This window comes from Kryptolebias marmoratus, linkage group LG17 (assembly GCF_001649575.2).
Source record: "Kryptolebias marmoratus isolate JLee-2015 linkage group LG17, ASM164957v2, whole genome shotgun sequence".
Taxonomy (NCBI): domain Eukaryota; kingdom Metazoa; phylum Chordata; class Actinopteri; order Cyprinodontiformes; family Rivulidae; genus Kryptolebias; species Kryptolebias marmoratus.
Window position 1 is genome coordinate 8484670 of NC_051446.1, and position 22263 is coordinate 8506932.

General features: G+C 38.1%; 1 protein-coding gene across 2 annotated transcripts in view; it reads right to left on the reverse strand.

The window, feature by feature from the left end:
- The window catches only part of LOC108235825 (dynein heavy chain 9, axonemal), a 194607-nt gene that overhangs the window by 157700 nt on the left and 14644 nt on the right, over positions 1-22263 (reverse strand). For both annotated transcript variants that reach the window (XM_037980602.1, XM_025005916.2), the window contains exons 14-22: positions 21193-21325; positions 20835-21112; positions 20405-20535; positions 19787-19913; positions 19292-19429; positions 17089-17214; positions 14816-15055; positions 14457-14617; positions 301-457 (exon numbers count right to left, since the gene is read on the reverse strand). In XM_037980602.1, the coding sequence (XP_037836530.1) occupies positions 301-457; positions 14457-14617; positions 14816-15055; positions 17089-17214; positions 19292-19429; positions 19787-19913; positions 20405-20535; positions 20835-21112; positions 21193-21325 (1491 nt within the window). The remainder of the gene's footprint in view (positions 1-300; positions 458-14456; positions 14618-14815; positions 15056-17088; positions 17215-19291; positions 19430-19786; positions 19914-20404; positions 20536-20834; positions 21113-21192; positions 21326-22263) is intronic.

Below are 22263 nucleotides of genomic sequence, written 5' to 3' on the forward strand. Positions count from 1 at the left end.
TAAGGGAGAGTATTATAAAATGAAGTGGAGGCTGGACATGATGAGGGTTGGCAAAGGAATAACAATCAAGGTGAAATTACATGTCTTTTTTCAAGAGGAAAGCAAACACAAGATGAAAAACAAAAAGATGAGGAGAGATCAGCATAAAAGTAGGTTGACAACTTTAATGCATGCTGTAATGCTTACAAAGGCTAAGATGAAAAGATACGTGCACAATATGTGCTGCTTTGAATGCACCCTTAGCTACAATATGTGCACAGGCTCAAATGCAAACACTGCTGTGTGTTTGTGCTTGCTCACCTTGTAGTCCATCTGCTCGGAACAGTTAAAGACGTACACCATGATGCCAAGAGCCCGCCCCAGATCTTTGGTGGTCTCGGTCTTCCCTGTGCCTGCAGGTCCAGCCGGAGCTCCACTCATGGTCAGATGGAGGGACTGAGTCAAGGTGATATAACATCTGAACTCAGAAGAGATAAACATCTGCATCACTGCTCAGGGCTAGTGTTACAACTCTGCACATAATCTTTCGAAAGCACACATTTTAAATTTTACAGCGATGTTTGGAACATGTAAAACAAAAAGCTTTTCTCTCTCAAATGCATAGATTATATTAAAACTCCCAGAACGTAATCAGTGAATAAACATCTACAACAAATTAACCTTTGGAGTCAAAGGGATTTAGGATGTCCTTATAGCTAATCAACTTTAGCAAAAGTAAAAATGGCTATAATTCAGTTAATGTTACAGATAGTGAGATAAATAGGAGCATAACGTGCAATTCTGGGCCCTATGTACAAACCATCTCGATGGGCTCCAATGGGTGCTTGATCAATATTTCTTCTGCATATTTTCAAAATCCTTTCCATTCGAGGCTTTTTGAGAGCCCCTCCCTGCAGTGGGCCTTGGGTAAATAGTACATTTCCTCTCCCAGTTCTATATCTCTGGAGCTAAAATTTAGTGTGGTAGTACCTTAGAGTCATCCCCAACACATTCTCTTAGAACTAACAGATTGAAAATGATCTGTTTTTCAAGAAATTCTACTTTCATTTAAGTAGTTTTGAGCAACACTCCAGTTTTTCTGAAATTCTTTAAGACGGGTAGGGTTGTGTTTCACACCAGACTGAAAATGAAGAACTAGATTCAAAGGTCTACACATAAATGACAAGTTAACTGTAAAATGAAGGGACACCTTCTTTTATGACCTCTGACCAACACTCAACTTTCCAGCAACTCTTCTGTGTAAAAGGTCAATTGGTTATGACTGAATCTCTAGTATCACTTTGGATACGTTGTTTTCCAAGCCTCCACACACTCAGAATATCTAATCAGTAGAGACAGTGATCTTACACTTCTTTTACTCAAAGAAAACATGATTTACGTAGAGATTAAATCTGTTCTTTTAACTGTGAAATCTTTTGAAATGTAAAAATGAATGTTGATTAATGTGTTTATTTATCTAATAAGAACTTAGTCAAATAGTTTAACAAACATTACATTTTGTCACTGCAGGAGACAGTTTGATGAGTCTGCAAACAGAACCTTTTTTGAATAGGGAAAGATAAGCTCCAACTGGGCAGAGTACCAGACCTTGTCAGAATCTGAGAGGATGACAGTAATTTGATGTCTCATCACTTTTGATAAAACTAAAGGGACCTCGGCTCTTCACTGAGTCAGTTTTTGTAGTTTTCAGTTGTTTCATCCTCATCTGTATCCTGTCTTGCCGTGTCTCCCCAATAGTATTTTGTTTTACCTAAATTTAAAGCCTACATTTCATCTAGATTCGTTTTGTTAAGTCCAGCAGTAGCAAATCTAGGAATAGCTAAAGTTAACAAGAACTATGTAACTGTAGGAGATCAGTCCAATAAAGTATTGCTCAAAGATGACACATCATCCTCCAAGCCCTGGCTTCATCAGCTGAAAAGTTAAAGAACCCTCAGAGCTGTCATCTTAAGCCTCCCAGGTGACCTTCCGGACAAGCTGTTGACCTCAATTCATCCACAGTTGACTCCCAGGTTCATGGCATCCTACCATGGGCCTGGTCAGGAACACTCAACCTGCACAGCATAATTTTCAGAAAGGCCTACTCCAATCAAGCTGTACCACAGTAAAGTACCTCTTCCTCCTGGTGGTGAGAAAACCAATCTTTGGCCTGGCTATGACAGATTAAGCTGATGCAAGTTGATAAACGAAGGCTCACATTTAATCTAATCCTTCCTCAAAATAATCTGACAGACTGTCAGAATTATTAACATTCTCAAAGTGAAAGACTTACCAAAATAGGCTAAGCTGTCCAAATTATTGTACATGTAAAACCTAAAACTGAGATCCTAATCTCAAACATCCTGTTCAAAAGATGTTCATGTTTCAGATCAATTTAGAATCAAAGTCTTGCCTTAGATCATAAAGGTAAAGGTTTGCTCTAGACTGTTATCCTTGTTAAATAATTTTGAAGTGTATTTAACTGTTTAAGTTAGGTTCAGACAATTCGGAGTAATTACTTGATGCCAAAACTAAAAAAAAAGTATTCCTAAATCTGCCGTGCTAATTTTATTTTGTTGTGTTGATTTATGGTGTGATTGTTGATTTTATTTGGATTCATTTTCATTTTGCAATAAAATCTTTAAAAGGCAATTTTGGTTATCTTGGTTATGATGAAAGTGCTCTGTAAGGAACAGATTCAGCCCTCAGCTGATCTGATAAATAATAAGATTGAATAAATGGAAGCAATCAAAAAATTTATTGATTTCCCATAAGATATAGTTGAATCTGTTTTTGATCTATTAACTAGATTGGGTGCTTCCTTTTATGAGAGCTAAAAGACTAAGACTTAGTGCACCCTTCTTATAATCTGCTACACAACAAAGATCTAATTTCAATTATATTGTTTGTCACTTGCCTGAAAGCAGCCTGTCACAAAGACTAATTTTGTTCCTATTTCTTTGATTTAATCTAAAAAGAAACAACCAAAATGGCAACGTTTGGTATCAAACTATGATTTTAATGCAACAAGATGATTCACTGTTAGCTGAAAAATTGGCATACAGTAGATAGGTGGGTTTCAGTTAATATTCACCTAAAGAAGTCTTTCTGCAAAGGTCCAGAATAAACGTGTGTATAAATATCTATACAACTTGCACCTTCAAGTTGTTATTACATCTGCAACTGACTGGTCAAAGCACTGATCTATGCCTTGCATGTAGGAATTATTCATTGATCAGTATGTAGTGGCTGAATAAAAACACTGTGTTTCCACATGATTCTGTTCTGAGCAACAAGAGGCCCTGATCCCAGCAGCGAATGGATGAAAGTCGATGGATTTTCCAAACAGGTCGCCAGTCCATTAGAGTACCATAAAGAACAACCACTCACACCTTGGGACAATTTATAGTCTCCATTTAATCAAACATGAACGTTTTTGGTTGGTGAGGAAACCAAGAGTACCCAGAGAAAACCCTTACATGCACATAGAGAACATGCACAATACAATCACAAAGACCTACGGTAAGATTTGAATCCAAGACCTTCAAGATGTGAGTCAACAGGACTAGCCCCTGCCCCAATATGCTACCAGGCCCATCAAAGAAACAATCCCACAAAATAGCCAACCTTTTTAGCTTAAGAGACCGGTTCATTATCAGGCAGTATTTTCAAATTAGTATTTTATTTTTTATTTAGTATTTTATTTTCAAAATAAAATGATGCAACCAGCATGAAAAAGGGTGTATTTTTTTAAAACATAATAAACCTTAATCCAACGTGTACTTGCAACTTTGTTAGTTGCGTCCTGGTATTGCGTTATCAACATGAATAACACCCCCTCCTCCCCCTAATGTTCTCTGGTCAATATGGCAATGTTTAAAACTAAAAGAAAAAAAAAAGAATGGTCTGATGTCTCGCAGCCCTAGTCCTAAGGGCCCACAGTTCTGCATGTTTTAGATGTGTCCCCACTTAATGTCTGATTCCAAAGAATGAGTGACCTCAACAGTTCATCATTATATTAATGACAAGGGTCCCAAATGGGTGGAGAATTTCCAGAAACCTTTTATGGGAATTTAGGCTAAGAAATTTTGGAAATATCCAGAATTGGAAACTTTACATAGAAATTATGGGAAATTTGGGGAATTAACTGTCAACTGGCGATAATTTAAACAAATTGTATTGTATCAAAACAAAAATATAAACTTTTATTTTGTCTTAGGCAGATAATGAGTTTGATCCAAAGTTTGTAAAAGCAACAAATTGAATTACCTAATTTGCATATGATGATGTCCCTAATAACTGGCTAGACATGTCATTTTGTCTATTTGCCTAAAGGTTTTATGCTAAATCATAGAGTGGGCACATGAGGAATTGATGATTACTCTTAAACATTGATGGTAAGGCTTTAAACACAAAAACACTAAGCAGTGGACTGCTCTTATGTAAATACACATCATTACAAATCGCCAATAAAGTCCCCCTGTAAGGTTACTTTTAATCAAACACACAAAAATGATTTCTGCAGCAGCCTTACAGGGCCTGAAAATAGATTTTTACTGTACATAAGTCAGATCCTGAACATCTGAGCTCAGATACAGATTCAGACTCTTACAATAATATCTGACAATATGTTGAGGTCAGTTCAGTCATTATTTTATGACATTATAACCTGATCCTTTGCTTTGATTATTACACAAGCCGATTAGAGGCACTAGTGGCTGCTTCTCCTGCAGAAACTGTCAGGATGAATAATAAGCATGTACACTTCATATCACTAAAAGCCAGCAGTGAAGTGACAGGAACAATCAGGACTTTATTGATCAGGGCAATAAACACAAGGGTTTCCTTTGAATATCAATGCAGCCACAGTTTTACTGAGCTTCTGGTTAATAGATGATGTATGGAAAAGGTAAATATTGGAAAGCATAACGTGAGACAGAAGCTCTGAGAAGACAAATGATCCCATCTGTATACAATGTATCATCCAGATACTGGTGCCAGAAGGCTTTATGGGTAATTCTACTCACTGAAATACAGCCAAAAGCCTCACAATGAGTCGTCATGGAGGCTGAATGAGGAGTAGCAGCCAGATAGATGTGAGAGGGAAACTAAACCGTGACAAGGTGACTTGTTTGATTACAATGTCTTTAAAAGTAACAGCTATATATCAGCTGGACTCGTTCTTCCTCCATGTCTCTTTGCTGCTGTGTGTGTAGGGGTGTGTGTGTGAGCCAGAGAAGGAAAATCTTTCTGACATTTTGACTAATGGTGCAGATATGAAGATTCTACAGTCAGTATTGAGTGAATGCTAACATTATGTCAATAACATTCCTGCTGTTATAGATTAGCATGAGTTCTTTAGCCTAATTAACCCGCTGCGGCGCACCATACTGACTGTAGCCTGCTGCTGCTGCTGCTTAGCAAGCAGATACTGAGCAAACCTGGAACTATTTTAATACATTTGTGTGTTTGGGTTCATATCTGCATTTGATGGTATTTAAGATTTTACCAGACTAGGTAACTAACTCAACGGTGTAACAGCCTCTTTAGTGTTGCCTTCAGGTGAATTTTCTGTTGGGGAGTACTTTTGACTTGTCATTCTTGGAAATGTACTTTTATTATTAATTGCTTTACTTCATTTGGTTCTGAAGTTAGCAGCGTAAGTGAAAATATGGACAGTCTGATAGCAAAATATCTCATTAAGCAGAGAACAGCTTTTAATGAAACTTCCAGGCAGTGATCATTGGATGTACGTCTCCAACTGATTACGTTTTAAAGCCACTCTAATCCAAGTCAGCCACCACTACTAACTAAAATTTTCCAACACAAAAATGGCTCTAATGCAATCAATTTTACAGATGCTGAGATAAAATTTGGTGTGGTAGAAGCTGAAAGTAATGTTCAGCACATACTCTGAGTTCTAAAACAACGTGCATAATGTTATTAACAAGGTTTGACCAAAATGACCGTAAAGCCATCATACTTTACATTAAAATGATCTTGATTCCTGATTCCTAATGAGGTCACCTTTCAAAATTTCTTTTAAAACTATCAATTGTTTGCAAAATATATTTTCTAAAATTTTTGTTACACTTGCAGTGTCTGTCTAATTAATTTAAACAGCTTACTTATTTTATTTTTGTATACTTTTTGCATTTCTTTTATGTTTTGACATGTCTTCTCTGCCTGTCAGACATGTCTGTGTCAGTCGTGACTCACATGACAAAACACCTTTTTTACCTATTGGACATTATTACACTGTCATGGTTAACTGGGGCTTAAAGCTATTGTTTTTATTATCACCATTACCGGTAGCATCTGTACACTAAAATGTGAACACAATGAAATAAAATTATATGTCTGACAGATTTTTATGAGTTTTCAAGCACATTTCTTAACATTTATGAGGGAACTATTTATTACATGAGCAGTTAATATGGAAGTTTGTCACAGTATTCATTAAGTTGCTTGTTGAGTTTTTCAGTGAAATGTGAAATTTGCCCCTTAGGTGTTCCACAATCAACATCGTAAGAAAGCCTGGACATGAAAGCTTTATCAGACAGAGATGACCATAAAAGCATAAAAGTTTAATCATGAGTTTACTTCTAAAACCAATGACCCATCAACTCTCTGCTGCCTTCAAGTTTACAGAAAGGATGATTCTTAGACATAGGGCGTAATGACACAAAGATGCTTCATAGTAGGTTTTTCTTTTCACCTCTGGGAGTCTCTTTCATGAAATGCTGAGTTACGGAGAGGCCAAAACATAAAGGGTAATCTGTTAAACAGGCATATCCATGTGTTTCCCAAAATAATGGGTTTGCTAAGATCAGTTCTGAAGTTTATCCTAAAATTACAACATTAATACTACACATCATGAAATAATTTATCTGGCTTCCAATAGTTCACACAAGTGCTCAAAATGGCTTTTAGTGCTAAAAATTTCCATTATGTCTTGGACCTAAAAAAACCTGTATCTTAGGTTTGGCTCGCACTGCACAATTTCAAAAATTACTAAAATTTAAATTTTTAAGGACATACATATCCCTGGGTGGCACAGTGGTGTGGTAGTTAGAGCTGTCGCCTCCCAGCAAGAAAGTTACAGGATCGCATCCCGGCCTAGGGCCTTTCTGGGTCAAGTTTGCATGTTCTCTCTGTGCACCCATGGGGGTACTTTGGTTTCCTCCCACAGACCAAGAACATGCATGTTAGGTGAATTGGTAACTCCTAAATCGTCCCTAGATGTGAGTGAGAATGATTGTTTGTCTCTATGTGGCCCTGTGATGGACTGGAGGCCTGTCCAGGGTGTCCCCTGATAGTAACCTGTGTCACACTATATGATGTACATTTAACAGATATTCAACTTTAGGATCACTTGCCATAACAGAATCACATACATCACAAAGATCCAACAGAAATTTTAGTCCAATAAAAACTGGAAGTTAAGCGCAGGCATTGACACTTTTATTGTTGAATTTGAACTCTTAAAAGAAAAAAAGTCTAAGTGACTGTTATCAAGAGAGATAAATTATCTGTTTTCTGCAGTCAGAGACTACAGGAAGTGACACCTCGCCTCCTGGTCTCTGGTCCATTGTTGCAATGAAAGCTAGTGGCAGACTGTGTGAGTCGCAGCGAGACTGTGCACCATATGGTGAAGTGTTGCTCCACGGCTGCTGATGCAGCCATCAAAGCTCATTGTTCCTGCTTTGTTCAGGCTTCAAACACACCACTGGTTAGTCAGGAAAATAAATTCAAACGCTGCAGTTTGCCAAAGGACTCTGAGAGACAGGTATTCATCTCTGTGTAGTTTATTGGACATCCTGCAGGACCGTGCATCTGAACAAACCAGCTGTTGGCAACCTGCCCGTGCTGACCTGTTCTGAAAGCTTCTGGTTGTGGTGGGTGTGCAGAATAAATCATATATTGATTGTCAGGAGATAGGTAACTTTGTTGTTATCAGATCTTTCACTCATTCAGATAAACAAAAAATATATGAACAGAAATAAATATTTGACATTGAGTTTAAGCTTCAAACATACTTTTAACCCTCTCTAGAACTGCAAAAGTTCTTGACAGGTGCTTGTTTAATTTTGCCTCTTAAAAGATTTTTAACTATAATCCTCTCCTCAGTGGTTATAAGGATATACATGTTCACGTTTGCACCCCCAAGCGAACGCTGTGATTGTGCAACACTTCTAACCCTACACGTGGTCATATCATTTATGCACATGACATTTATTATCAACACTAGTGGAAGACTCCATAGTTGGAGCTGTGTGTTGTGCAAGTGCTGGAAGAGAGATCAATTTGCTCAGCCAATCAATATATGTTTATGTTTGGACATATCACATCACTGTATGCCACTTGAGAGTCCCTATTGAGCCAAGAAAGCTCCTACTCTTCGGCAGGAGCTGAAAAATATGTGATAAACATGGTTAAAAGGAGAGTTAATTACTACACCCACAGTACCAGCAGTGCAAAAACAAACAAACAAACAAAAATGAACTGCCTCAAATAGTCAGATTGTTTAAACTGGTCCTGAGAGGTCCAAATACATTCTACTTTATAACTTCTATTTTAAGTTCAACTGAAGGGAATTGAAGTTGTTTTTGTCTTTTGAAGACATCTCATTTCTTATCTAAAGAGCTTTTTCAGTTCAGACACAAAAAGAGCAGAGTTCCAAGCTTGTTGATCCTCTTTTGAGAAGGGTCTAGCTGTGGATCATGGGAGAAAATGTCCAATAAGATTAAGTGTTTCTTGTGGCTGAAAAGTATGTATTTCTGGTCACATGGGCTGGCGCTTTCCCCCCACATGCTGCAGCTAAACACTTTTGCCTCTTTTTCAAACAGAACTCACATGCAATTCATTCTCCCTCTCCTCCCTTTTAGGCATTCTTAGGGTCTGTGTTGGCCTGGTCCATATGTGAGATGTTTTGGTTACAGGCATGAAAATTTCACCAGTGTGAAACTGTCAAGGTGTTAGATTTAAAACTGCATAGTGCATGCTAAATGGTTAAAACTCAACAGCTCCTCCTCTGTTTAATATTGGTCTTTCTCATTTGACAAATATGGCTTCTTTTACACCCATCTCAAATCATTTTTGCCATAAAGAAGTTATAGTTTATGAGACATGAGGTTTTCATGCCCTAGTGGTCTATCTTGCCAAGCTTTGCAAAGGCCTTCTGGCTTGTATACATTCATTCACCAGCCCCTTTATTATTTACACCTTGCTATTACCAGGTTGGACCCCCTTTGTCTTCAGAAGTACCCTAATTCTTTGTGGCATAAATTCAACAACATGTTAGAAACATTCCTCAGAGATTCTGGTCCATGTTGACATGTAAGCATCATGCTGTTCCTGCAAATTTGTCATCTGCTTGTCCATGAAGTGAGTCTTCTCTTCCACCACATCCTAAAGAAGATCAATTGGAGTGAGATCTGGTGGCTGTCGAGACTATTGGAGTTCAGTGAATCCAGACCACTCAGACCAGGCAGTGTTTGTCCAATTTTTTGGTGTGTGTGTGCTGTAGCTTCAGTTTCCTGTTCTTAGCTGACTGGAGTGGCATCCGGTGTGGTCCTCTGCTGCTGTAGCCTGTCTGTTTCAAGGTTGGATGTGTTGTTTGTTCAGAGATGGTTGTAATGGGTGGTTGTTTGAGCTACTGTTGCCTTTTTGTCATCTCAAATCAGTCTGCCCATTCTCTTTTGACCTCTGACATTTACAAGGCTTCTATGTCCACACTATGTCCAGAATTCCTCTCACTGAATATTTTCTCTGTTTTGAACAATTCTCTTTAAATGCTAGAGATGGTTTTGTGTAAAAATTCCAGTAGGTCAACAGTTTCTGAAATCCTCAGATCAGCCCGTCAGGCACCAACAACCACTCTACATTCAAAGTCACTTAAATCCCCTTTCTTCCCCATTCTGATACCTAGTTTGAACTTTAGCAAGATGTCTTCACCACATCTACATGTCTGAAGGCATTGAGTTGCTGCCATGCGATTGGCTGATTAGCTATTTGTGATACAAGCAATTAAACAAGTGTACTTAATCAAGTGGCTGGTGAGTAAAAAAGGATAAAATTGCAAGATGACAGTAATCACTATTTTACCTGAAATAAATGTGTTGCCCTGCTATAGTTAGTTTGAAAAGTCTTAAAAATGTCTTAAACAATTATCTGTATGTCCCTAGTGCACAATTTTCAGAAGTAAAACAGTTATCTATATCGTGTGTTTAGCTTCTAAATATAAAATTTGACTGTATGCAAACAATTTAATCAGTCCAAATGAAAATTGAAGGGAAAATTTGAGTGACATCAATGATGTTGATTCTAATAATTGACCATTTTAGTCAAAAGAAAAATGAAAAAGAAAAAAAACCTTCTTATCCTCTATGTAACTCTGCACCATTCAGGGAATATGTAATGGAGAAAAAAAAAATTACATTCAAAAATATAAACTTGCAGGCATACGGGCTACTCTTACTCAAGAATAAGAGTAGCCCGTGCCAGAATAGTTTGGCCATGCTTTTGTCTCCATTAGCTAAGAATTATTTTTGGTGATCAAGAGAACCTTTCAATGACTGTATAGGAGATTACAGATGTGCTGTTATGTAAAATAAACTGTATAAACTGCTGAAGGGGCATCCATCTGATTGAGTGAAGATGAACACAATGGAGTGTGCTGAAGGACAAAATGTGGGAACCAGAGTTATTAGCTGGGTATGGCTTAAAGCTAACAGGGGGGCTACAACATCAGGTTTTTTTGTTTGTTTTTTTGTCAATGTCAAATGACAAAATGGGATTATTTACAGCTGTAGTTCCACATGCAATACAAAGTTAGAGACTGCTGTGTTATTTATGTCTGAAACTTGTCTCCATAGCAACGTCTCTGACTCAGTAATCCAGCTGGACGGGCTAACAGCCACTATAAACAGAGTGTCCCAGATTAGTGGCTCATCTCTGAGCTAAACCATGGTTGTGTTTGAAACGTTCACTTGTTCACTCACTCACCCGCTCCATTGTGGTCCCTGTATACTAAGACTATATAAGGGACAGCTCTGGGGTTTTACATTTTGAACACTGCTTGAATGCAGCGTACTTTCCGACTTTGCTCTGAGAAGTCACAGTCAGGTATCGCATAAATTGTAATTTAGATTTAAACATTTTAAATATAGTTTCAGTTTCTATTTTTCACATGTTTTATCTGCAACTCAGACATAAGAGGAGATGAACCACTTTATAGAGATGTCTAGAGAATTAAAGCCATTTTCAACAAGCCTGAAAATCACAATAATAAGATGTGGACATCAGCGTTAGCCTAGATTAGCCTGCTGTGTTGGCTCAGACCTCAATGCATTATGGTCTGTTTCCACCAATATAGCATACAATTTTTGTGCACTACTTTTACTGTACAATGTGACTCATTTCTAGAGTACTATAAATTACAGTTACATTTTCGAATACCACAACAAAATAGCTGACTCGCAATATAGTGAACGAGCGGACATTTTAAACACAGTACATAAGATGGCAGGAGAAGGGGAAGAAAATGTCTTTCAATCTCTGTCTCAACTGGATCATTTCCACCACACATAGATCAGTTCAGCTTTTATTGCTACCTTAGATATCATGGATCCAGCCTAAGGGATAAATATTACTGACTAAGGAGCCAGACAGATTTCTAAAACCATTAAGTCCTCAATGCTACCTGGGTATCAGGTGTGACAAGTGCTGCTCCCTTCCAAAGTATTGTTTCCTGACATTTCTCTGTTGCCCTTTGCACATCAAAATCAAAGATTACTGAGAAAATAAAACTTAATTTCCTTGGCTTCAAAGTAACTGTCACAAGAAGACTTTACTAAATAGGATCAGTTTTTTAAGTAAAATGAGAAGCAACAGAGGCTCGATCTGTCACAAACTGGAGGGCCAGAAATAATAACATTTAAATGTTATCTTAGGGGACAGATAAAATTTTACCAAGGGCCAGATATGGCCCGTGGGCCTTGAGTTTGACACGTGTGTTAGAGTTTAGAGTATGTGCCGAAGATGATTCTCAGCTACCACCACTTATAAATTTACCTCAGTATCTGGAAAACTGGCCAAATTAAAGCCACTTCTATGTTGGCTAAAGTTAATTAACTGTGGTGGCTATCTTGAATTGGGTTGACTCTACATGTCAGTGAGTTTTAGATGTAAAGCCAATGATTACTTTCCTAGAGTTTCATTAAAATCTGTCCAGGGTTCATAAGAAAAGTTTGATAACAGGCAGACCGGGTTGATGCCAATAGTTAACACCAAAGCTGTAATCAAAAATATTGTTCAATGTGTAGCATTTGGAGTATGTGTTGTGAATTACTCTCAGGTACCAACACACCAAATTTTAACTAAACATCTGCAAATTGGTTGACTTATAGCAATTTTTGTTTTTTCTAAGGTCAGTTGGCTGTGGTGGCCATCTCGGATTGGGTTGCCTCCAAAAGGGAATTTGTTGTAGATATTCATTCATTTATCATTTTCTCAAAGTTTCATTAAAAATCATGCAGTGATTCATGAGATATCTTGCTAACAGACAAACACAGTTGATTCCAGTACATGATGTCAAAGTTTTAAAAACAGATATTCCCTAATCAGTTAGGCAAGTTTTAGCTCAGTATCTGTAAAATTGGCTAAAATATAGCCTTATTTGTTCGATAAGGTTGCTTAGGTCTGGCATCCGTCTTGAATGGGGTTGACTCCAAAAGTTGTATCTATACATTCAATGACTACTTTTTGAGTTTCATTAAAATTCATTCAGTGGTACTGGAGATATTTTGCTAACAAATACACAAATGAACACATGCACACATACAGGCAAAGACATTACCGCCCTTTGGCCATCAGCTGCCAACATAACGAGTCAAACAAATACCAGTGCCACCTATGGGTAGACTTGTGAAATGTATTGCATCTGAGTTGTGTTGCGGGGACTGTATGTGACTTACAGAGTACTTTCACAAAATGTTGGGCAGTCTAGGCTGCAGAATGACTTTTAGCATAGAAGAGTAGGTCTGTCGCGATAAACAATAAATCAATTAATCACATGATAAATTAAAATGAGGTTGATCATTTTCATTTATCAGCGTTATTTTTTCTTCGTGTCTCTCTCTCTTTCTACTGAAGACACTGGAGGACAAAAGGCTTAACTCCAGTGCTCTTCACTGACCCCTTCCTTTCTCTTAGCGTAAGGGGGCGTGGCCTAACGCGTCAGGTAGCCACCCAAGGCGCATCGCCTTGTTCCTCTGCAGCATTTGCCCCCGTGAGGAGTTAGCAAGCTAAAGAAATGCTGTTTGATATTGGGGGAAAAAAACAAAATGGAATTGGTTTCAAGGTTGAACATAACAGCACCGGTGTGGGAGCACTTCAGATTCAAACCGAATGACCGAGGCGAACTGCTAAACTTCTGTGAGCCACTATGTCGCATTTGTGCTTTTGTCGCCTTATGCTTTTGTTAGTTTGCACTTTTTGTTTCTAAAACTGGCAGTTTTGCCCATCTTCTCTATATAAAACTAATGATTATTATTTTTTAGTTTACAGACTTCATACTCCTTACTGTTTGGTTGAATGTAGTTTTTATTTCCTTCCTTTTTATTTCCTTGTTTATGTTTGTTTGTTTGTTTTAGTTTTTATTCAAGTGCAATTTTTGTTAATGGAGACAGAGTCCATTTTATTGTTTTTGGTTGTTTTGTTTATTTTATGTTCCAGAGTTGAGTGTTCTTTTGAAATTAAAGTTTATTAATCTTTAAGTGGATGTACTTGCACTATTATGTTAATATCAATACATTAGTTTAAAACGGCCTCCAAACAATATTATCGTTTATCGCAATAACTTCTGAGACAGTTAATTGCACAGCAAAATTTGTTATCGTGACAGGTCTATCGAAGAGGAATGCAAAAATAAAGCCATCATGAGTTTACTGCTCCAAAATAAAAATGGAAAAGTGGCTGCTGAGACTGTGGGCTTGGATCCTTAGCTATGTAAAGAGACCATACAACAACAACTTCAAACTCTACAACTGTTATGTCAGGATCACACATGCACAAATATTTGCATATTGTAGTTATTTTTAAATATGGATTTAGTCATTTAGAACACCTAACTTGTCAGTTTGTGTCTCCTAAGAGTAAAAATGATGAGAGACTCAAAAGCTAGGTCTTTGTTTAAATTTCTAGTTTTAAAGCTAATCTTTTCATCTGTTACTGTTTTTCACAGTCTTTATGTAAAACATTAGTTTTATGTTGTCAAAGTTTGCTTTTACCAATGTACCATTCTATTTTTAAAATGTATGCAATTTTCTGAGACAAATTAAATAAACATGAATGCAGCTACTGCTCCTAAAAAAACTACAGAAGTCCTTATTTGTGCAATGAATCTTTTATCATTTACTGGAATCGTGACACCCAAGAAAAAACCAGAGCTCTGTGAACCAATGCTGCCTACGTACCTGTCTGTTAGAGGAGTGATGACTAATCGCGGTGTGTTGCCCAGATATTCATACGAGTACAGAAACTGGGCATCACATATGTTGGCAAAACAATGCTTCTGCATTTCATCCCAGCGATGTCTCAGCTGAGAGAGCCACACGAACGCCTGAGAATTCTCCACCTTAAACAGAAACAAAAGAATCATCCGTTGGTGCCAAGACTGGAGATGAAGCCCAAAAATAATCCATGCTTTTCCAGCCTGTAATTATGGTAATGACATTGTCTGAATATCTAGAGTGCATTACTCAGTGGTAATAGCTTGTGAAAAAGCAGCAATCACAATGAGGAATTCAAACTGAACAGGGCTTTTTCTTCTCACCTTCTGAGCCACTATCTTGGCTACCACGTCTCTGGCGTGGACGTCGATGGTGCAGATTGTCATGACCTTCTGCCGATCTCCAGGCGTGAGCTGGCCAATCAGCATGGAGATCAGGGCGTTGAGCTGGGACACCTGCTTCCTGTAGCACTCTCTCATGGCGCTATCGTAGCCTTCCTCGAGACGGGAAAACGCCATGTTGACATCGGACGTCCACCAGATCTGAGAGCAGGTCAACGCAACCTATGTAGACAGGGAGTTTTCAAACAATGAAGATAGGACAGGGCACATGTTTTATTTGTTTATGTGGATGCATTCATTCTAGAGCCAGTATTTCACAGTGTTGCTACTGTTGGAGACTTTTCAGCGACTCAAAACTGCATAGGCAATAGGCAAACTTTCTGTTGCAGTTTCAGTGCATTCTGAGTATTTGCAAGCCATATTGCCACATTTTAAGAAGCCAATTTTTGACCATTTTTATTTGCAAAACTGTATTCTAGGTCATGCACATTATTTTGTTGCCCACCTCTGCTTACATTGTAGATTAAATTTTAATCTACTGAAGCAGACTTTTAAAATAAAGATAGACAGATTTGGACCGGTTTTGTAATAATTATCATTTATCAGAGATGTGTTTTTTGGGCCTGGACATTCAGGACTGTAGATATGTAAAGCTCCTGCAAATGTGTCAAATTATTCCCTTGTGAAGGCTGTTCAACAACTAGTTGCTGACAGTTGCAGCCCAGTGAAGAACTAGCTTAAGGTCACTCAAATTCTCTCTAAGAACGTACTTGTTATTCTGTAATTACAGATCATCTTAACATGAAAGCTAAAAAAAGAACAATGACACATATTCCTACTTATGTCATGCATTTATAGCCCAGAGATGTAAATGTTTGGATTGAGGGGAAAGGTTGTTTTATTGTCACAAATCTCTCCATGCAAACGTGAGGTCTTTTCTGGTTACTCCAGGTTCTTTCCACAGACCAAAAACATGCAGGTTAAATTAACTGGTGATTATAAATTATTCCTAAATATGAGTGAGCATGTACATTTTTGTAGTATTCTTTTTCTTTATGTTTGGTCTTGGTGATCATAGTGTGCCCTGCCATTTGCCTAATGACCGCTGGAGACAAGCACCAGCACCCCATGACCTTGCACAGAAAAGTAGGTAAAGAAAATGGATGGGTGGATGATTTTATTAACATCTAAAAGTTTACAATAAAGTGTTTTTTTGTTGATTAAATTGTCACGTCTTTTTAATTTATGACCTGGTTAAAGGCAGGATCCTGTGTTTTAGCATCTGACAAGATGGTCGCACAAAAATTAGATACAGGAGCAAATTACTTATGAAAAGGTTAATAATATGCAAAAATATTCACTGTTTTCATTGCTTTCTTTTAACAGGACTCAACAGAGATGAAGTTTTTTTTTTTCTTTCAAAGCTTTAAAACCTGATCCCAGGAATAGAAAGTGCCAAAAGTGAAGTGAAAGTTTTCTGAGGCTCTAAAGTTTTCAGCTTTCTGAAGGGTTTTTATAGCAAAGCTGTAAACTAAGACATAAATAATCTAAACAACTCAACAATGTTTAATAAATGCGAATGAGCCTGATGAGTGTATGGAGACTGTAAAAATGCAGTTTGGAAGCAAAAATAGTGTTTTAATTCTTGTTCTTTGTGGATTTAAACTCATATCTACACCTGAGTCAGTACATAGAGCATAAAACAGTTTCAGGACAATGATAATAGGGAAGAAGTGGCCCATTATCCTAGGATCACACCCATATTTGTTCCCACTCCCTGTAACACTCATTGAGCCTGTTGAAATCCTCAGCAGAATCTGGCTTCAGCTGTAAACCATTAGGCCAGTATCTCACTGAGCTGCAACTGTTGGAGACTAGTTGGAGACTGAAAATTGGGAGAAAATGGGTTAATTTTACATGGAAGACTCACTGAATTTTGAGTGTCTGCAACCAGAGAGCTGTATGGATGCATTTTGCGTGGCCATTTGTGGGCAAAACTGTGTTTTAGGCTGTGTTTCTATACCCACCTCTGCCCACATCATATCACCACAGTTCCTATGTTTAAGAATTAATCAACCACAATATACTTTTGAAACAAAAATAGGCAGATGTGGACTTGTTTTTTTAAAATATAAAATAATAACTGAGAACCCCAGTGAAGAGTTCAGATATTTTGGAACTCACAAATGCCAGTAGACAACTACTATACAGAATACCCAGGGTAAATGTGGTTAGTTAAATGTGCCCATTTTTACCTGAGCTGGATAGTCAAACAGCCACTGCTCTCTGGGTTTGTCCTCGTAAGTCATCACTGCTTCGGTCATTTCGTAACGAACAGTGGAGCGCATGGTGTCCAGCAGCCGATTCAACCACATCTCCACCTGAAACAAACATGAACACAGATGTAGAAAATCACCACAAAGTCTGTTACAACAGGCACAGGTACTCTTTTATGCAACCATAATGACATCATTAATAAGCATCTGGGTGGAAGTTGAGTCAGGCAAATACAAGGGGATGTAATGGAAAATTAATGGATTTATGGGTTTTATATGTACAAGCCCTGAGGGCAAAAACAGAACCAGTTTTATTTGTCTGCAATATTGCAACCTGTGATATCTGACATATGTAGATTTCCTTTGTTTTTCCATCTCATCAAATGGCAACTAAGTGAATTTTAAAATTTATTATATTTATCCACAGATAGCAGTTTTGTCCTATGGACAATACAATCATAGGGGGAATAAAAGTCCACCCTTTATCAGTTCAATTTTTTTTGCATCAGGGCATACTGAAATTATGGAGTCTTTACCAGATTCTAAAATTACTCAAATCTAACCACAAGAGTACAAAAACACAAAGCAGTTTTCACCAATTCGTTATTTGTTAAGAATTTGCAGATATTTGTTTCTGCTCAGCTCTCTTAAGATTCCACCACAGCATTTCAATCAGGTTGAGGTCTAGACTTTGACTGGATCACTGCAACACTTTGATTCTCTTCTTTTCCAGCATTCTGTTGTAGATTTGCCACTGTGTTTCTGTTGCATCATGACCCAGTTTGGTCCAAGCTTCATCTGTCAGACAGGTAGGCTTACATTTGACTTTACAATCCGTTGGTGTCATGCAGTTTAAATCTGGGAACTTCACATTCTCCAGAATTGAATTGAGAAAGCTCCCCAGATGGGCAGCAAAATGTCTTCAACTACAAAGTAGAAGTCCAGTTGTTTTTTTTTTTGTTTTCTTTTATTTTTAATGTTTGGGTCTACAAAGGAGTTCATGTTGACTCAGTGACGAGAAGGTGCCCAAGTACTATGGCTACAAAATAAGCCCAAATCATCATCCATGCACCACCATGCTCAATGTTATGGAAAGGTAAAACTTTTATTCATTTGTTTTTAACAACTGCATCAGGATTGCCATGTAGTGTCCATGTAGAGTATTTGTTTAAAAAACAGAGGAGCTTACTTTTTGTGTGAACTCCTCAAACAGAAACAGGACAGCAATTGCCTTTTTCAAAAGCTCTTATAGTCAGAAATCTTGTGCTCAAATCCGTATATTTCCAGGGCCTCTTCTGCTCAATGACTGTAGCCCTGATGCTAATAGCAAATTCCATGAACTCGGCATTGTGTTAATTTGTTTTAAACGTTGAAAGTAGTAGATTTTGTCCCTCTTTTTGACAACGTTGTTTAACTTTGCTCACTTTAAAATACCTCCATACGGCTTCTTCTTCTGTTGTTTATTGGTAGTTGACAAACAACTTTATGGTGCATTACTGCCACCACCAGGTAAGGTGTGTAAATCAGTACAAGAACCAACAAAAAGATTCAACATTGCCAATGCTGCTCCTCCTCTACCACCTGAATGCTCAAGAGAGAGGTGCACTGCAGTAGATTGCTATGGGTACTGTGGTATCAGAGCACGTTTGTGAGTAAGAGTAAATGCACACAGTATTGGACCAACACCTAATACTGGTTTTGGTGCATCCCTAGTCATTGCTGATGTCTTTTCTTCTTGGCATTGTGTTAACACACACCTGTCTGTTCAAGAGCCGCAAACTAACAACAGTCCTGCTTTTTTAGAGGTGCTCACACTGATGATGATGACTTAATTAACAAATTTGGTCAGCATCACCTAATAGCTACTCTATCTTTTAAATCTTATGGAAGCAAAGATAGACTTGGTTTTTCACAAACAGCTTTTACATTTTGGCTTCATTTTTGTTTTAATAAAAATGACATGGTGGAATTTGTTGTGTGTTTGTGTACCTGAAGGTTTGATCTGAAAAAAGAAAAAAAAAAAGACATCTGGTACAGACCAGATCTGTTTTATTATATATTTTATTATATGTTAAACCCTAAAACTGAAATTTGGTGGACTTTTTTTCCCCCCATGACTGTAAATGTCTTCAGATTTTAATCCTGTCTTGAAAGTACCGAAAGAAGACAGGGTATATTTTACCTGTCCATTGCAGTCACATGACTGATGAAACGGGACATACTCCTCCTCTTTGCTGTACATGCCCACACCAGTCTTTCCATCTCCTTCAAGCTGCATCTTAGCCATGTTGTCGAACAGCTTAGGGAGATGCTTCTGGATCTGAACATACATACAAACACTCAGCTCACACTCTGACTACAGTCATCCACATAAATAACACATTAATGTCTTGTTTTAGAATAAGTAATTGAAGGTCAGGGCCCAAGTCTGCTGCATCCCTGACAGTCTCTTAGAAATATATAAAGGTATGTTCTTCACACATTTCTTCCTGTGAGGTAAAAACATGCAACACAATGTCCACATAAAGGGGGAGGAAACCTGTGAGCAACACTGCCCCTGTGTGGACTCTAAAAGTACTAAGAAAGACAGCAGGAATTACTAGAAGTATTTAGAGGTGCAAGCAGATTTATAAAAGTGGTAAAAGGTAAACACAGCTTGAAGACATGAGCAATAGACCTGCTGTGGGTTTGTCCCATTGGACAGGATGTCCAACAAATCAGCTGAAGAGATAAAGTAGAATCTTGGAAAGGCCAGACGCTTGGTGTCCAAGTACTCAGCCAGAGCTTTTTCACACAGAGAGAGCCTGGAGAAAAACACAAGCCACTCAATGAGTTCATTTTTTTATGACTTAGAGCAAAGTTCTTCAATTAAAGAGATGCCAGACGTGGGAATTATAGTAAAAGCTAAAAAAGCTTTGCTGTGCAAAATGAATAACAGTAAATGTAGAAAAAGCAGCACTGTGTAAACTAAATTACCCTAAATTGTAGAAAAACTGTGTTTTGTAAAAGGAATTACTGTAAATACTAAAAAAGCTGTGTTGTCTAATGAAATACTGTATCAATCAATTATCGCAAATGTGTAAAATGCTGCACTGCCTAAAAAGAATTACTATGAATTGTAGAAAAACTGTGCCGAACTGTGGAGGAAAGATGAACTGCCTAACAACAGATGTGGGTCCAGATAAGACTTCAATTTTGATCCAGACCTGGACCGTGCTCTGCCAATCGGGAATCCCTAAGTCAGAAGTATAAACACACATTCTTACAGACATTTTCATCTTCTCTAAGCTCTCACCTGCTCTGGATGTTCTCCAGTTTAACAAACAGGCCTGGTTTATTGGTGGCCTCCACCACATTGGGCGTTTGATGCATGGCGTTTGCCAGCTCTTTGAAATCAGCATCAATCCCATCGAAACACCTGGAATCCTGCAGAGGATTGAACAAGGAAGCCAAGTTGGAGGATTTCACTCTCCACAAGAGAGAAGACAGATTTAGAAGTTTAATAGCAAACATCTGGGCTCAAACACAGACTGAACATCACGAGGGCAATTAAAAAGCCATGTAGTCTGAGCTCCTGAACCAGGAGTAAAGGCTAATTAATGGATTCTTAATTAACAAGTAGCTGTCCTCATCCTATCTGATTGTACGTAGTGATGATGAGGTTGCAGGTTACTGCCTGCCATATGGAGCTGCAGTTAACTCTGTGACCGTGTTTGGTGGGTCACCTCCGGCAGTTGTGAGCGGATGTCCTCAGAACCGATAAAAATGCTCTCCAGGTGGCTCCACGTCCGCTGCACCTCGAACCAGACGGAAATGACGGAGTCAGCCACAGACAACCTGTTCTGCCACGAAGACACTTCATCCAGGAAGTGTGCAATGTACTTGGAGGACATGAGGTTCTGCAGCTGAACTTGGTTGTCTTCCAGAGCCTCGATCAGCTCCTCGTCCGTTCGGATCAGAGGCACCCGGCTCCGGTGGTGGGGCTCATACTGGAACTGCATGTCTGGATAATAACATCAAAACCTCTGAGAGGTGTGAAGAAACACACGTTTTTTTTTTATGTTAGAGTGTTTCTGTGTGTACCTGTCCACGTAGAGTTGAGCTCAGACAGAACTTTCTCCATCGCCATCTCCTTGACGGCCTTGTCCACGATCCCTCGGACCTCGTCCTCGAAACAGTGCAGGTTGAGCTGCAGCAGGTCGGACAGGGTTGTCTCCTGCTCCCAGCACACACAAACATGTCAGTCCTGCTCCATATCTGTCACAGCTGCTTTCACACAACATTTCTTACTGGTTTAATTGGGATACAAACAAGTTAATCTGTTAAAAATGATTATATATTACAACTGATATTTTTCTCCCAGTTGCCACAGTATTGAGCTCCGCTGTCAGGTTTTGAGTTCTTAACCTTGTTTTATTATCTGATGTTTTATTTTTTACTATTTGTTGTTGTTCAGCACTTTGGTTGCAACTTGGTGTTTTTTAAATTTGCTTCATAAAAAACTTGACTTGACTATCTGTCAGTAAATTAAAGCATTGACATTGTAACACAATTTGGATTTTGCCTGTGTCTGTGTGTGTGCATGTGACTGTCTGTTGGCAAATTACTGGATGTAAATTTACAACTGATTAATGTTTGGAGTCAACCTGATTCAAGATGGCTGCCACAGCTCATCATCGATTGCAAAACACAAAAATCTCTATAATCCTATCGGTTTTACAGATATTGAGTTAGAAATTGGTGTTGTAGTAGATAAAACACACTCCCAACAAAAACTTTGAGCACTAACAGATCACACAACATCTGTGTTTAAAACTGTTAAAGTCATCATGTTGAAGTCATCTAGACATATTTTAATAGAACTCTCATAAAGTAATCATTTATTAGGCATCTACAACTAATTAACTTTTGCAATCAACTCAATTTAAAATGCCCACCACAGCAAATTGATCTTAGCAAACACAAAACTGGCTAAAATTCAGTCAATTTGACAGATATTGAACTAAAATTTGAAGAGTTGCTGAGAGTCATCTCCAACATGTACTCTGAGCGCTAACAGATTGCATGAGATATTTGTTTAAAATTTTGTCATGCAAAGCAGTGTAAGATATGCAATCCTTCGTGAAATGTTACTTTTTATTTAAATACAAAAAT